Source organism: Gopherus evgoodei, chromosome 4 (assembly GCF_007399415.2).
Source record: "Gopherus evgoodei ecotype Sinaloan lineage chromosome 4, rGopEvg1_v1.p, whole genome shotgun sequence".
NCBI lineage: Eukaryota > Metazoa > Chordata > Testudines > Testudinidae > Gopherus > Gopherus evgoodei.
This window is the reverse complement of record NC_044325.1, coordinates 76,687,106-76,700,660: the sequence shown is the minus strand read 5'-3', so window position 1 is coordinate 76,700,660 and position 13,555 is coordinate 76,687,106. Positions and strand designations below refer to the sequence as shown.

General features: G+C 49.5%; 1 protein-coding gene across 1 annotated transcript in view; it reads left to right on the top strand.

Moving 5' to 3' along the window:
• The window catches only part of CREB3L1 (cAMP responsive element binding protein 3 like 1), a 64,671-nt gene that overhangs the window by 41,181 nt on the left and 9,935 nt on the right, over positions 1-13,555 (top strand). The window contains exons 3-8 of the mRNA XM_030559942.1: positions 1,714-1,874; positions 3,741-3,819; positions 6,887-7,044; positions 7,766-7,915; positions 9,704-9,762; positions 12,680-12,748. Of these exons, the coding sequence (XP_030415802.1) occupies positions 1,714-1,874; positions 3,741-3,819; positions 6,887-7,044; positions 7,766-7,915; positions 9,704-9,762; positions 12,680-12,748 (676 nt within the window). The remainder of the gene's footprint in view (positions 1-1,713; positions 1,875-3,740; positions 3,820-6,886; positions 7,045-7,765; positions 7,916-9,703; positions 9,763-12,679; positions 12,749-13,555) is intronic.

The window sequence follows — 13,555 nt, the reverse complement described above, 5'->3', positions numbered from 1 at the left end:
ATATAAAGCTTTCCATTGTAGCAGAACAGCTGGATGGAGGGGAAAGTTCATCCAAGTTTGCTGGGTGCAGTTACCTGTGGCCTTGTAACCCATTCTCGCCCCCTCTGTCCAGAATACAGGGCATATCCACATTAGAGCTACAACTGTGAGTTCTGTAACTGGTTATGGCTTGGCTTCCTTAACATGTAACAGTTCAGCTTGTGTCCACACAGCAGCTTTGCTGCCATCACTATTGTGTTATGCATTCACACCTACTAGGGTGCCTAATCATGTTTGCATTGGTGTGTTCTGGGAAAATCTAGGTAGCTATCCCATAGTGCCTCAGCAGGGAATAGGCATGGGGGATATACCTACAGAGCAGCACCCTCAGGGCATGGATGGGGAAATATACTTGGGGACATACTACTGCACAGAGAAGGAAGGAGGACAAGCCCAACCAGTTACACAGGCGCAGTTAGGGGAGTCCTGTCCACACAGCAAAATAAGTGTGCCAGATTAGTTACAGGAAGACAGCCAGCATAGGCCACTGCCAAGGGTGGCACATGATTTATACAGCCAGAATTTTAACTACATTCTGTGTGGGCACAAACCAGGGGCTAAATTCTGTGCTGTGCCTCCCAGAAGCATAGCCCTGAAGCAGTTTGGGCAAAGGTGGCTTTAAGAATCTGGATTCTGAGTGCATTCAGGGCTGATGGGGCCCCAACATAAGTGGCTGTTCTGACTTATGGTACCCTTCTTATGGCTGCCTATAGGCTACTCTGCAGCGCAGGACGGCCACTCATTCCCTACCCCTGGCATGTCCCCTACACTGGGAGCTGCACAGACAAGCAGTTTATGGCTGCATACACGGGCCCTGTGCAGTTCCTACACCAGAGGAACTCTCTTCTGGGCTTTTGTGACCCCTTTACAGTCCCTAGCTGCTGCCAGAGCAATGTCTAGGGACCAGGGTAGTGGCAGAGAATCTGTCCTCCTGGTTAGAGCTAAGCAGGACATGGTTAGAACTAACCAGCACACCAACTGGCGATATGCTGTGTTAACAGCCATGGTGTGGCAGGGCCAAAGAGTTTCTGGTGCTGAGATAAATGAAGAAGGGAAGTGCATTAGGGAGGAAGATGTATGACCTGAACCAGGTGCAGATTAGCTTCTTGGCAAGCTGAGGTGTCTAAGGAGCAGGAAGGATGGGACCAAAACTCCAGAAAAGAGGCCAAGTGACTTCACCTTCTCTGACTTAACCATTATCTCTTTTTGTCTGAGCTCCAACTCCTGTGATCTCTTGTCCCCCTAAATATTCACACCCCTAGCACACACACAGAGAGAGGCACTCAGGCCCATTAAGTGTTCCTCAGAGGGCTTTCCCTCTCTTCCACACTAATACTCCTCATGGTGGAGACTGCAGCCTGCTTCTGCCTGGGACCGTGGAGCAGCATCCATGCATTCCTCCACACCTGGAGAATGAATGTCAGCACCAGTAGTGTCCATGAACAGAGGGATTAACTAACCCCTTAAATATTGATGGTGTACACACACTTGTGCAGCACCAGTGCCTATCAGAGATCTTAATGCAGAAGAGAGACACCTATATCCCCTACTCACCTTGGAATGGGACCCTTTGACGATAGAGTAAAGGCTTCTGATGTCTCTTGCCTTGTCCTGTTATTGCTGGTGTCCCAAGAAGCTTGGGGGAGTTTGATTCTCATGCTGTGCTTGTTTCAGATCTGGAGAGCGGAGTGTGGTCCCTTGGGCACAAGCTATGCTCCATTATGGTGAAGCAGGAACAGAACCTGGCTCCAGAACTTCCTGAATCCCAGCTTGCAGCCAGCTTAGTGCCAGCCCTGAACCTGAACCCACTGCAGAGACTGCCGGCACCTGAGGAGGTGAGCCCATTTTACTCAGAATGTGTGTCTGGTAACTGGACTTCCAACAACAAACTCTGACACTGGCTTGGCTCTGTGGCCCCTTGACTGGAGTTATAGGCTCCTCCTGGACAGGAGGCTGAAGGTGAAACAAAGCTGATGCCCAACTATTCCCGTATTGCTAGTAATTTCTCACTTGAAATGACAATTAGAACAGACTCAGGCTCAGTGTTAAACTCACCCCCCAGTTTTAATTAAAAGAGCAAAAGGACCAAGGGGCACTTACTCCTCCTGTGTAGACACTGAAAGATTTACCCCTCTACAACATAGAAGACTTGAAATTATTAACGGTGTGGGTTAGATTCAAACCAATGTCCTTGAGGCACTTGGTGTGCAATTTACCAGCTCCAGAGCCATCTAGTTGTTTACTAGCATTTCTGCTTGATGGAAGGCTCTTTCTTTCCAATCTGCTGATATTTCTTTAGCCCTTGGGTTGTTTTTATCAAGCGGGGAGCCCATTCTGCTGGTGAGTGTTCAAAGGTGGTTCCCCAATGAGATAATTTTAGGGAAGACAGAATTAACTAATGGGCCAAATATGAGCCTCATACTCCTGAGTCCCTCTCCCAGCCCTGCCACTGACATGTGTCATGTGGCCTTGGGCACATCATCAAACCTCTCACTTTCCCAAGCTGAACAATGAGGATAACAACCCTTCTCTGAGGTTCCAGTTGTTCCTGTTTGTGAGGGCAAGTGGATGCCACGCAGTAAGTGTTAATGATTGTTATGAATATTTCCAAGAACTGAGGAACCAAAGCTCTCGCCCACACCCAAGTTCTCAAGATGTCTGTTTCTCTGAAGAACACCTTTGGTGACATGGGGGTGACTGAAGGCTCTGTTTGGCCCTGGTTCCGGTGCGGGATCTTGTGAGAAGGGAAGTTTCTCCAATCCTGCATGGTGCTGAACTGTCTTCTAGCTTGTGGCCCATCAGGAACAGTAGATTCTTTCCTGGGTTCTCTTCCTTTTTTCACTCATGTTGGGCATCTTCCCTTTCAGACAATTCTATTAAACAAATCAACTATTTACGCCAAAAATGCACATAAACTTCCTCCATTATTTACACAGCTTGAACTTGCCGTGCCCTCAAATGCAGATCGGTTTTGTGTGCCTGACAATTGTAGCAAGGGCCCCCCCTCAGCTGTGTTTACTGTCTGGGGGAGTTTGTAATGTATCTGTTTAGTGTAAAAATCTCTCTTGCCTGTAATGGAATGGGGGAAGGGAGGTTGGGAGCAGAGAGGCAGTTCAGTCCAGCTGGGAACAACGTGCTGTTCATGTTAACTCTTAATCCGTTTGATCAGAAACAGCTGTTCAGTGGCCCTGGCGAAAGTCCTAAGAGCACTGGAGGGGTTTTACTCCATTTCTCAAAGCCTGTATACATTCTCCCAGCTCTGATTAAGGCAGATCTAACAGAGGCATCCCTCTTGAATTGGGAGGGCAGTTTAAGTAGTGCTTTCTGGGTCTTGAGCTGGGCTAATGGCCAAGGAGGTAAATGTCTTCATTCAGAGATGTTGCCTGATCATCTGCAATGGCAGCACGGCTGTGTGTGGCTTCCCCTCCCTCAGCAAATACACTTGTTTGTATTCGATGTTTCAGGCAAAGATAGAGATTTTTGACGTGATTGTGTGCTGTTGGTTGTCAGTGTACCTGCTGTTAGTGCAGCGAGCAGGCTGGTGGGGCGGACTGCAGGGCACGGGGTGGAATGTGGCAGAGAAGAGAGTTGGTGAAGCAGTAGCTGCAATCAATACACTCTGCGAGGGCTGTTTGTGAAAGGTGGGGAAGGGAAGTGAAAAAGACACTCAGAGACAGCTGTGTGCTCTTGCTCTTTCACAGGCTCCAGTAGAAATGACTCCAGCACCTGTGATCAAAGCTGAGCCTAAAGAAGTGAACCAGTTTCTAAATGTACCAGCAGGTAAGAAAATAGAATCAGCCAGCTGGTACTTAGCCCCATCATGCATCCACTCAATATTACACAGATCTGGCTGCAAAGCCTTGTTACTCCAAGCCATGCATACAGACACATGAAACAACTCTCATACACCGAGCCTTACACATAGAATAACAACAGGGCAGGCTGAGGTGGGTTACCATGGAACCCCTATTTTCATGCAGAATTACCCGTGTTCGGATAGAAATGGAATTATAGCATGTACAAATTGTCACATACAGAATTGTTTGCAACTCCTATGCACAAGAAATTACCTTACAGCTGAAAATATATATGAGAGATCTGAGCATTGAAAACCTCACAGGGACCTTGGAGCTATCCAAAAACAACCATTCAAAAGCCAGAAAATTCAAAATTCAGTTTAATTTGAAAGGAACCCAAATATTTGAAGTCCAAAAATGCGCGATTAAGGCGCCATTAAGAACTCTGACTGCCCCAGAGAGACCCAGCCTAATCATGCTCCCACATACAATATGGCCCACAGGAGTGGGGTCAGCCCTCTAAGCCAGAGCTGAGTCACTTCTCAAGCACCTGGTGACTTGTTGTGATGCTGAGCAACCAGAGCCACTTGGTTGCATTAAGTACCGTGGCAAGTGTATGAGCCCCTGAAATGCTTTAATAATAATAATGCCTAACTCCTATATAGCACTTTTCATCAAAGTGCACTACAAAGGAGGTCAATAGCTTTATTCCCATTTTACAGATGAGGAAACTGAGGCACAGAGTGGTGCTTGTCCCCTGGAGACATTCCTGGGTTTGAGAGTGTGGGCTGGGAGGCGTTTTGGAGCAGTATAGCTGAGCCAGGGCACAACAGACTTTGCATGCTGTTTTGGTTCTTATACCAGCCCATCATTGTGGTATCTGGATACCTTGTAAAGATCCTCAGCATTTTGGCAAACTCCCTAAAGATGGCAGAGCCAGTTCTTTGGAAGCTGGCTCGATTCAGGCATTGCTGATTTGGCACTGCATGCCTTTGGAAACATGCTTTCTAACATCTCTGATTTTGTCCTGAGCACTAGACCTCACCAGGATCCATTAGAGAACTCATTTTGTAACCAAGATTGTAGGGATACATTAGAAGAATCTTAAATTATGATGTCACCTACTTATGTCCTACATCTGTCTGAAATACCTGATTCAGATCTAGTAAAAGTATTGTCCCTTGGCTGTAGAAGAGCAGTGGCATCAGTGAAGCTGCTGCCTTTCTGCCTTCTGCCCAACCCCCTGCCAATGGTATGCACTGTGTGTAACACTCGTACAGCTGCGAGTGGGCAGGCGCCACCAAATGTGGGAAATGTTCTGTCAACCAAGCAAGGCAGGCTCCAGGGACCAGCTAAAGAAGCAGGTGCTTGGGGAAGCCAATACCAAGGGGCGGCCCTCTGGCCGCTGTTGGGGTGGCCTGTCTGGGTCTTCAGCGGCAATTCGGCGGCATGTCCCTCAGTCCCTCTTGGAGCAAAGGACCTGCCACCAAAGAGTGGAGCTGCTTGGTCGCGCTGCTGCAGCTTTTTTTTTTCCCACTTGGGGCGGCAGAAAACCTGGAGCAGGGCCTGAACCAAGAGAGGGGTTTTGAGGATCAAATTGGACAGCCATGTGAAATCCAGGCCCATTGGGCCATCTGCTTCACACTAATTAAAACTAACAATACTGCTTACACATCTCACACCCCTATAGTACACCCTATAGCACAGCTGCTTTTATGAATATCAATAAAACTGGCCTCCTTGCTAACTATGACCTTCGTCAAATTCACCATATCCCATCTCTTCAGCCTGCCTCTTCCCCAAACCTCTATGAAGAATGGTGGGCCTTGCAGCATGGCCAGGTTAGCAAATATAGGCCGAGGCAGACGGAACAGGGAACTATATCCAAGGACTAGAACCCTGTGCAGAGGACCACAGCCAACAATTCCCTCTCCTTTAAGCCAAGTACATGGCAGCATAAGCACCTCTGCTGACTATAATAGGTGGTTCCAATTCAAGTATTTCTTTGGGAAGCAAGTTCTGGTCCCATCCTCCCAGGCAGGGACCTCATTCCAGTCCCCACGCATACCTCCTCCACACAGGACCCAGGTCTCCCTCAGCCCAGGGATTTCCATTCTCTCTTACCCACACAGTGTGTGAGCCAGTGCTACTGGGAGTCAAGTTCTCAGGGGACTCCCTTGCAATCTGTTGTATAGGAACAGACTCCCTGTGCCCCAGGTTGCAACACCATTTGTCTTGGCTGTCCCTTCATCTATACAAGAGGGGAAACAGGGGCAAATTTCAGTGGCACTGCAATAGTACTGATTTAGTATGGGACCACCGCTTAAAAGCAGTCAGACCACACCTCCCCCATCCCCTCAGTTTTGCAGCCTATGGAACTCTGAGCAAGTGGAAGAGGAGGAAGCGTTCACCCTCAACCCTTCCTAATTGGCAGCACTGACTGTAGCTGCTGCTGTATCACATGGGGTGAGAGGCACTGCTGAAGTGTCCAACTGCCAAGCTTTCTGGGGCTGAATTTTCAAGTGTCCATGATTCTGAATGTCTCAAACTGGACACTCAAAAATTGAAGCACCCAAAATCAGAGCTCCTGCGTGCTTTCAGGCCCCATACAGAGCACATCACAGCAATGGAATCTCAAGGCGACAAAGGCGACAAAGGATGAGGATGGCTAGCTTGCATCCTTCTTCTTGAGCATCGTTCAAAGAAAGCAACTTGGTGCCCAGGTAGTGCCTGTGGCCCAAAACAGCCCAGACTCCAATAAATGCCTTAAGGGCAAATATGGAGAATATGCTCTCTGTGTGGGGGTCATGGCACAACCTTGGATGGTTCTTCCATTTGTTTCCTCCAAGTTACCAACATTGTCTGTGTCTTTCCTGGGTTGAGCCTCAACTAACTTGCCCTCCTCCAGCCCCCAGTGTGCTAGGGGCAGTGCTTTTTCTTTCCATCCCTCTCTCATGGAAGCACTTTGCCCTGGTGCTGTCCATGGCCCCACACCTATCCCAGTAGGTTGATGTTGTAGTGATAAATGTTCTCTCCTTACTTCTCATTAGATGACCTGGTGCAGATGCCTCCAACGCCTCCCAGCAGCCATGGCAGTGATAGTGATGGATCCCAGAGTCCACGGTCCCTGCCTCCCTCCAGCCCAGCCCGGCCAGCTGCTCGCTCTTCCAGTGCAATCTCCACCTCGCCTCTCCTCACAGCGCCACATGTAAGGAACTAGAAAGGAGACATCAGAATTCCAGCAGGATATGAGCTCCACCACAGCCTACAGTGCAGGGTTCTTTGTGCTCACAGGAGCTGGGAGAATTTACCTGGCTGAAGGTCAAAGGGTGACATTAGTTGTTAGTCTCACTGTTGATAATCTCTGCTCAGACCCAGGACTGGATAACCAGAGGGGCGCTGCAGATCAGGAGTGAGGTTAATTGGCAGAGCTGGATGGGACCCCAGGCCTGAAGTGGTGAGCCAGGGGGAATGTTGTAGGTCAAGGATGAGATATATGCCAAATCAAGAGTCATGATAAGAGACTTGCATAGCACCTGCCTGTGACTGCCGTGCTTCAGCCAGTATTAGGTTTGTCTTTCACTTTCAGAACCACCAAATCCACTAAAGAACACTTAAGGGAGTTCCTGGCACAGGAATAACTGAGAAGTCACGTAGAAGGGACATGTGGTAACTGCTATTCATGAGCTCTACAACAAATGCCCATAGCCAACAACAGCTTGGGGAGCAGATGTATTAGAGAGCAGAGTGAGAAGCAGCTGGCTGGCTGTGTCACTGGGGACAGGTTCCCGTGGCTGCAGTGAAGACCATTGCCATGGGTATACTTACAGTAAGGTCCCCTGTTGTGGTGGCTGTGGTGAGGACCTGTGAGGTGGGATTTGTTGCTGATGCTCTGTCTGCCACTGATAGCTTTTGTCTGTGTTTTTCAGAAGTTACAAGGGACATCAGGCCCCCTGCTCTTGACCGAGGAGGAGAAACGCACCCTGATTGCCGAGGGCTACCCCATACCTACCAAGCTGCCCCTCACCAAAGCAGAGGAGAAAGCACTGAAGAGGGTCAGGAGGAAAATCAAGAATAAGGTCTCTCATTTCATTACATCTTAAGCAAATAGTTTAAATCAGGGGTGGGCAACCTTTTTGGCCCGAGGGCCACACTGGGGTTCCAAAACTGGATGGAGGGCTGGGTCGGAAAGGCTATGCCTTCCCAAACAGCCTGGCCTCTGCCCCCTATCCGCCCCCTTCCACTTCCCGCCCCCTGACTGCCCTCCCTCAGAACTCCCAATCCATCCAATCCCCCCTGCTCCTTGTCCCCTAACTGCCCCCTCCCGAGACCCCACCCTGTATCCAACCTCCCTGCTCCCAGTCCCCTGACTGCCCCAACCCCATCCATACCCTCACCCCCTGACAGGCCCCCTGGAAACCCATGCCCATCCACAGGGGCGGCTCTATGTTTTTTACTGCCCCAAGCATGGCAGGCAGGCGGCTTTCGGTGGCGCACCTGCGGGCAGTCCTCTGGTCACGCGGATTCGGTGGCGTTTCTGCAGGAGGTCTTCTGGTCCTGCGGATTCGGCAGCATGCCTGCGGGAGGTCCGCCAATGCAGCACCATCAGCATCCCGCTGCCAAAGCTGCGGGACCAGCAGACCTCCCACAGGCGCCCTGAAAGCTGCCTGCCTGCCGTCCTCACAGCAACCAGCAGGCCACCCCCTGTGGCTTGCTGCCCCAGGCATGCGCTTGCTGCACTGGTGCCTGGAGCCACCCCTGCTTATCCAACTCTCCCTGTTTCCCATCCCCTGGCTGTCTCCCCCCCCCATAGAATCTCTGCCCCATTCAACCGCCCCTGCTCCCTGTTCCCTGACTGCCCCCTGGGGCCTCCCACCCCTTATACAACCCTCCAGCCCTGGCCCACTTACCACTTACCATGCCAAGCAGAGCATGCCGAGCAGCATGTCTGGCTGCTGCACTTGCCAGAGCCAGACACGCTGCCACTCTGCTTGGCAGGAGCGCGCAGCTCTGCTGCCTGGCGTGGCTCTGCGGGGAAGGGGGGGACAGCGGGAGAGGGGCCAGGGGATAGCCTCTCTGGCTGGGAGCTCAGGGGCCGGGCAGGATGGTTCCACGGACCGGATGTAGCCCATGGGCCATAGTTTGCCCACCTCTGGTTTAAGTGATTCAGAAACATCAAGTTGCACAGATGTCATAGCCAGCCAGTGTAACCATACCATCCTATTGCTATTGTTACCCTCGCCTCTCCCTCTCCTTCCTACAATCACCTCTTGCAGCTTGTTCCAATGTATATTGTAAGCTCTTTGGAGCAGGGACCATGTTCTCCTCTATTGTTTGTTCAGCACCCAGCACAAAGGAATCCAAATCCTGAATGGAACTGCTGGGCACTTCCATAACATACATATTCAGTCACATAATTGGGTACCAGCTGTGAGATTCCCTGCGCCACTCAGATTAGCAGGAGCCCCATGAGGGAGCTGATGAGATCCTGCAGCATGTATTAGTCACCATGGGTGATTCAAAGATGGGTTAGGGCAAGATTCTTTCCAGCCAACCCCATCACATAGCCACATGAGTCAGTAGGTTTCCAAGTGACCCCAGAGATGCCTGTAGGGGGGGATGAGGTTCAGGCACATTGCAAAAGAGCTTTGTAACCTTCACATTGGGCAATGCTAAATGTCCCATTCTTCGCTTCCTAAGAGTTTTGTGGCCAAATGTGAATAGCAAGTGTGATAGCCTGTTCTGCCTTTGGACAGATGAAAGCGTGCGCAAAGGAAGCAGGCATGTAACAAAACTAGGGGGGAGGGCAGAGAAGTGGCTTGAGGCTTATAGTGCTGACCCATGTTTGGTGCTTCCTCACCTCCCAGATCTCTGCTCAGGAGAGTCGCAGGAAGAAGAAGGAATATGTAGAGTGTCTAGAGAAAAAGTAAGTGTCTTCTCCTCCCTTCTAAGCATCCTAACAAAGGTATTACTGGAGATGAGGGCCACTGGCCTGCCTACTGTCACTACTCATCCTGTTTGTGCCGTGCTGTCCAATCCACATGCCACTTCTGGGAGCTGGAATTCAGCTCTAAGCATTTCCCCCCAGCAGTGGCTGCATCAGCCCCAAAGCTCTCTCTCCCAATCACAGTACTGTAGAGGGATGGTCCAAAACACTACTGCTAGCAAAAGCAATGGCACTGCAATGCTTGGGCTGGCTGCCCTTGATAGTACCCTGTTTCGAGGGCTGTTAAGTTTAAAATATTCTTAAAGTATCTGAGATTTCAGCTGGCTCCTTTAATTAATTTCTGTGGCTCAGAAGACAGTCTAGTAGTGGTGACAACCTGTTTGACAGTGGAGAGTCCTCAGCATGCACCCTACTTTGGGGTGTTTGGGGTTTTAGTTCTAAATGTGATTCTCTGTGCAGGTTATTTCATAAGCACTGTATGGGTTTCTTGATACACAGATTTGGTTTGTGCACAGACCCTTCCACCGCTCCTCCCCCTACCCCCAGACAGCCTATCAGACTCTTGCAGCAATAGATTATTCCTTAAAAAGCCAACTCACTTCTGCTTGTCTTATTCTGTTTGCCCCCAATATTCCAGGCCTCATGACCCGTTGTTCGGGTAGCGTGTTTGGCAAGATGAATGATTCCATAGTAGAAGCTGCTATGGTCTGTCTGATCACTAATCAGGGGCTTTGGGATGCCGTTTAAAATGGTGGGGGGAGGCACAGACTTTCCCCACCATCTAATGGCCCTCTTCTTTCCCTCTGAGGTGCATCCCCCACTAGCACCTGACACTCCTAGTCTGTGAGCTCCTGTGCCCACCACCTCGAAATCTGAGTGAGCACGCTGGGTCACAGTGCCACTGAGGTTTGGCCCAGCCATAAAGTGGTCAGGCCATGGCCCAGGCCCCCCTCTGGCTTTGCAGCCTATGCTAACTACAATGTGGATCAAACCAAGTAAATGACTTGTCAAGTACATCCCCAAATACAGATTCTTCTGACATCCTATATTCAAATTTTGGTCGTGGTAGTGTGACTCCCACTACATTACATGTGCATCTGCTCAAATCAGAAATCTCACGTTTGCATGAACATATGGAGTAATTGTACATCTCACTGCTTTCTGCATTGGCTGTTATCTACTTTGCATATGGTGGATGCCATGGGAGCATGGACATTTTGGGGCATTAAATACAATCCCCTCATCCCTGTACGTAAAGATGATGATGCAAGTGGCTGATAGCCAGGAAGAAGCTAAGGCCAAGTTTGTTCCCCAGAGTCCCCTGGTTGAGCTCTGGTGTTTTCCTTATAATGTGAGCTAGGGCAACAGGGTCTACTTCTCTTCATAGTTCCCGGTTTGGCTGGCTGGCTGTGCTGCGGTTGCAAGTTTAAAGTAATGGGACTCTATTGGGTTAGAAATAATCTATGCCATGGCCCTGGAATCGGATCCATGCAAGAGACTCCCCTCCCCGCATTTGTGTGGAGCCCCATATGGACCTCTCAGACACAGAAGCCAGTCCGCAAGGATCAAATTTCATGACCAGTATTTTAAAATAGCGCCCTTTCCTATGTCATTAATAACACCTGAGATCATTACAGTGGTCAGAGTCTTTAAAAGGCCTAATTAACTTTTCACTTTCTTCTCTAAGTGGAGAGGAATGCACCATGAAAACAGATGAGTCAGTTTCACCTTCTGGCTCTTATGCCCTTATGGAATACAATAGCTGTGTGTGTGAGCATGTCTCCCTTTGGTGGTTAGCCCATATTAAGGATAAAAGTCTACTTCTTACAGCTGATGAGATTGCTCCTCTAGTTTGAATGGCAGGGTCATGTACTTTCAGTCCTGAAGGTTCTAGGTTCATCCCCACTCCTGACCATAGTGTCTGTATGTACATGGCTGTTTATTACTCTAGCACTGTGCTGCAATATTTGGGCTACAGTGTAGATTTAAATTTTTAACCAAAAAATGTTCATTGGAATTTCAAGTGTAACCAAAACACTTGTATTGACCTTAGTTAGTACAAAACCTATAGTTGGGGGTTAAAAGGTTCAACCTGGCAGTGTCCCTTTAAGCACAATTTTTATATTGAATGGGTAATTCAGAAACTGGACAAGGTCATTTCACGTGGTTGTATGTATTGGAAAGTCTTCTGTTTTATTACTGTCACTTTCATGGCCACTATTCTTCCCCCAGCCTAGCAGAAATTTCCCTTCAGCTGTTCCCCGTACTTTGCTGGATGCTTTCACCATAGTAGTTACAGAGAAGAACTTGGAGAAAAGAATGTGTGTAGGTTCTCCACTGCCCTCCAATGGCTAGAGCTGGTCACATGTTTGAGCTAGGGATTCTCTTTTCCTAACAGGGTGCAGCTAATGCAAATTCTCCTTTAGCTCAGGGGGTAGAGAGGCCAGAATTGTTCTAGTGGAAGGTCCTCTGTTAATGTTTTCCATGGCCCACGGATGTAATTTGCTGATGATGGAGACATCTATGTGGCCTTGCATATGTTACAAATTGTCCTACATATAACATGGCTGTAGTGACTTTCCCAGACCCAGTGAGAGTCTCTTCCCAGGTCTGAGTCTTGTAGCCACTTGGCACCATGTGAGTGAAACACTGCAAAGGAATTAATGTGCATTGAAGGGATTCAGTCTTTGCTCTGATCCCTTGATTGTTAGCATCAGCTGAGAACGTGTAGCTGGACAGCACATGATCATTTGACTCCTAAAGGTGGGAGCACATCTGCCGGAGGCTGAGGGCACAGGGCTGTTCAGGGGCTGGACTCTGATGGAGGACGGGGTCCAATGTTTGTCTCTTTTATGCAGCATTTGTGACTAACAAGATCTGGGTTTTATTCCTGCAGAGTTGAGACTTTCACATCTGAAAACAATGAACTGTGGAAAAAAGTGGAGACCTTAGAAAATGCAAACAGGTGAGAGAAGCCAACCTTGATCTCTTCTGGGGTGGGCTGCCAAGAAGGGAGGCCAGGGGAGTGCTTGGAAGGAAAGGAAAGGCAACCCTCCCCCCAGTTCCTGGCAGAATCTGGGCTGCTCAGCAGAGCCTGGTTCCCCTCCAATGGCAGCAGCAATTCAGCTGGGTTTGGTTAGAGAATGTGGAATGTTTGTGTTGGGTCAGCCAGGCAGGGGCTGTCAGCAGAGAAAGGGAAGGAGCAAGGGAGCTTTCTGCCTCCCTTCCTTCCTCTCCTCTCCCCACAGCCCAGAATCCTTCTCCGGATTCTGACTGTCACTCAAACCCCTCCACTCTTCTCTTTGTCTCCATGGCAGCTCCCATGCAGGAGGCCCCAGAAGGCATGACACCCATCTCTCAACCCCTTTGCTCTGCTCTCCGAAGCACAGAGAGCTTTGGAGAAGGCCTGGGAGAAGACAAGGGCATAAGATACCAGTTTGGGATTTCCCTAGAAGAAAGAGCTAGGTTTACAAGGTGACTGGACAGACTGTAGGAACTTTCTCCTCATCTGACATGGGCATAGGTCCCGTCTAACCCAAAGCAGCTCTCTCCAAACCTGACACCAGTGCAGACCCCGTTATCCCCTGCAGACTGAGGGGGTCTTCTCAGTGTCTGGCACCCACACAGATCCCATTATATCCCCCCCGCTCCACTAAACCTGTGGGAGCTTCCTCCTTGTCTGACACTGGCACAGCTGCTTGCCCAAGGGAGTAAATCTCTCCTCTCAGTCCTAAAGCAGGCCCCTGGCTTCCTGGGCTGAAAATCTGGAGAG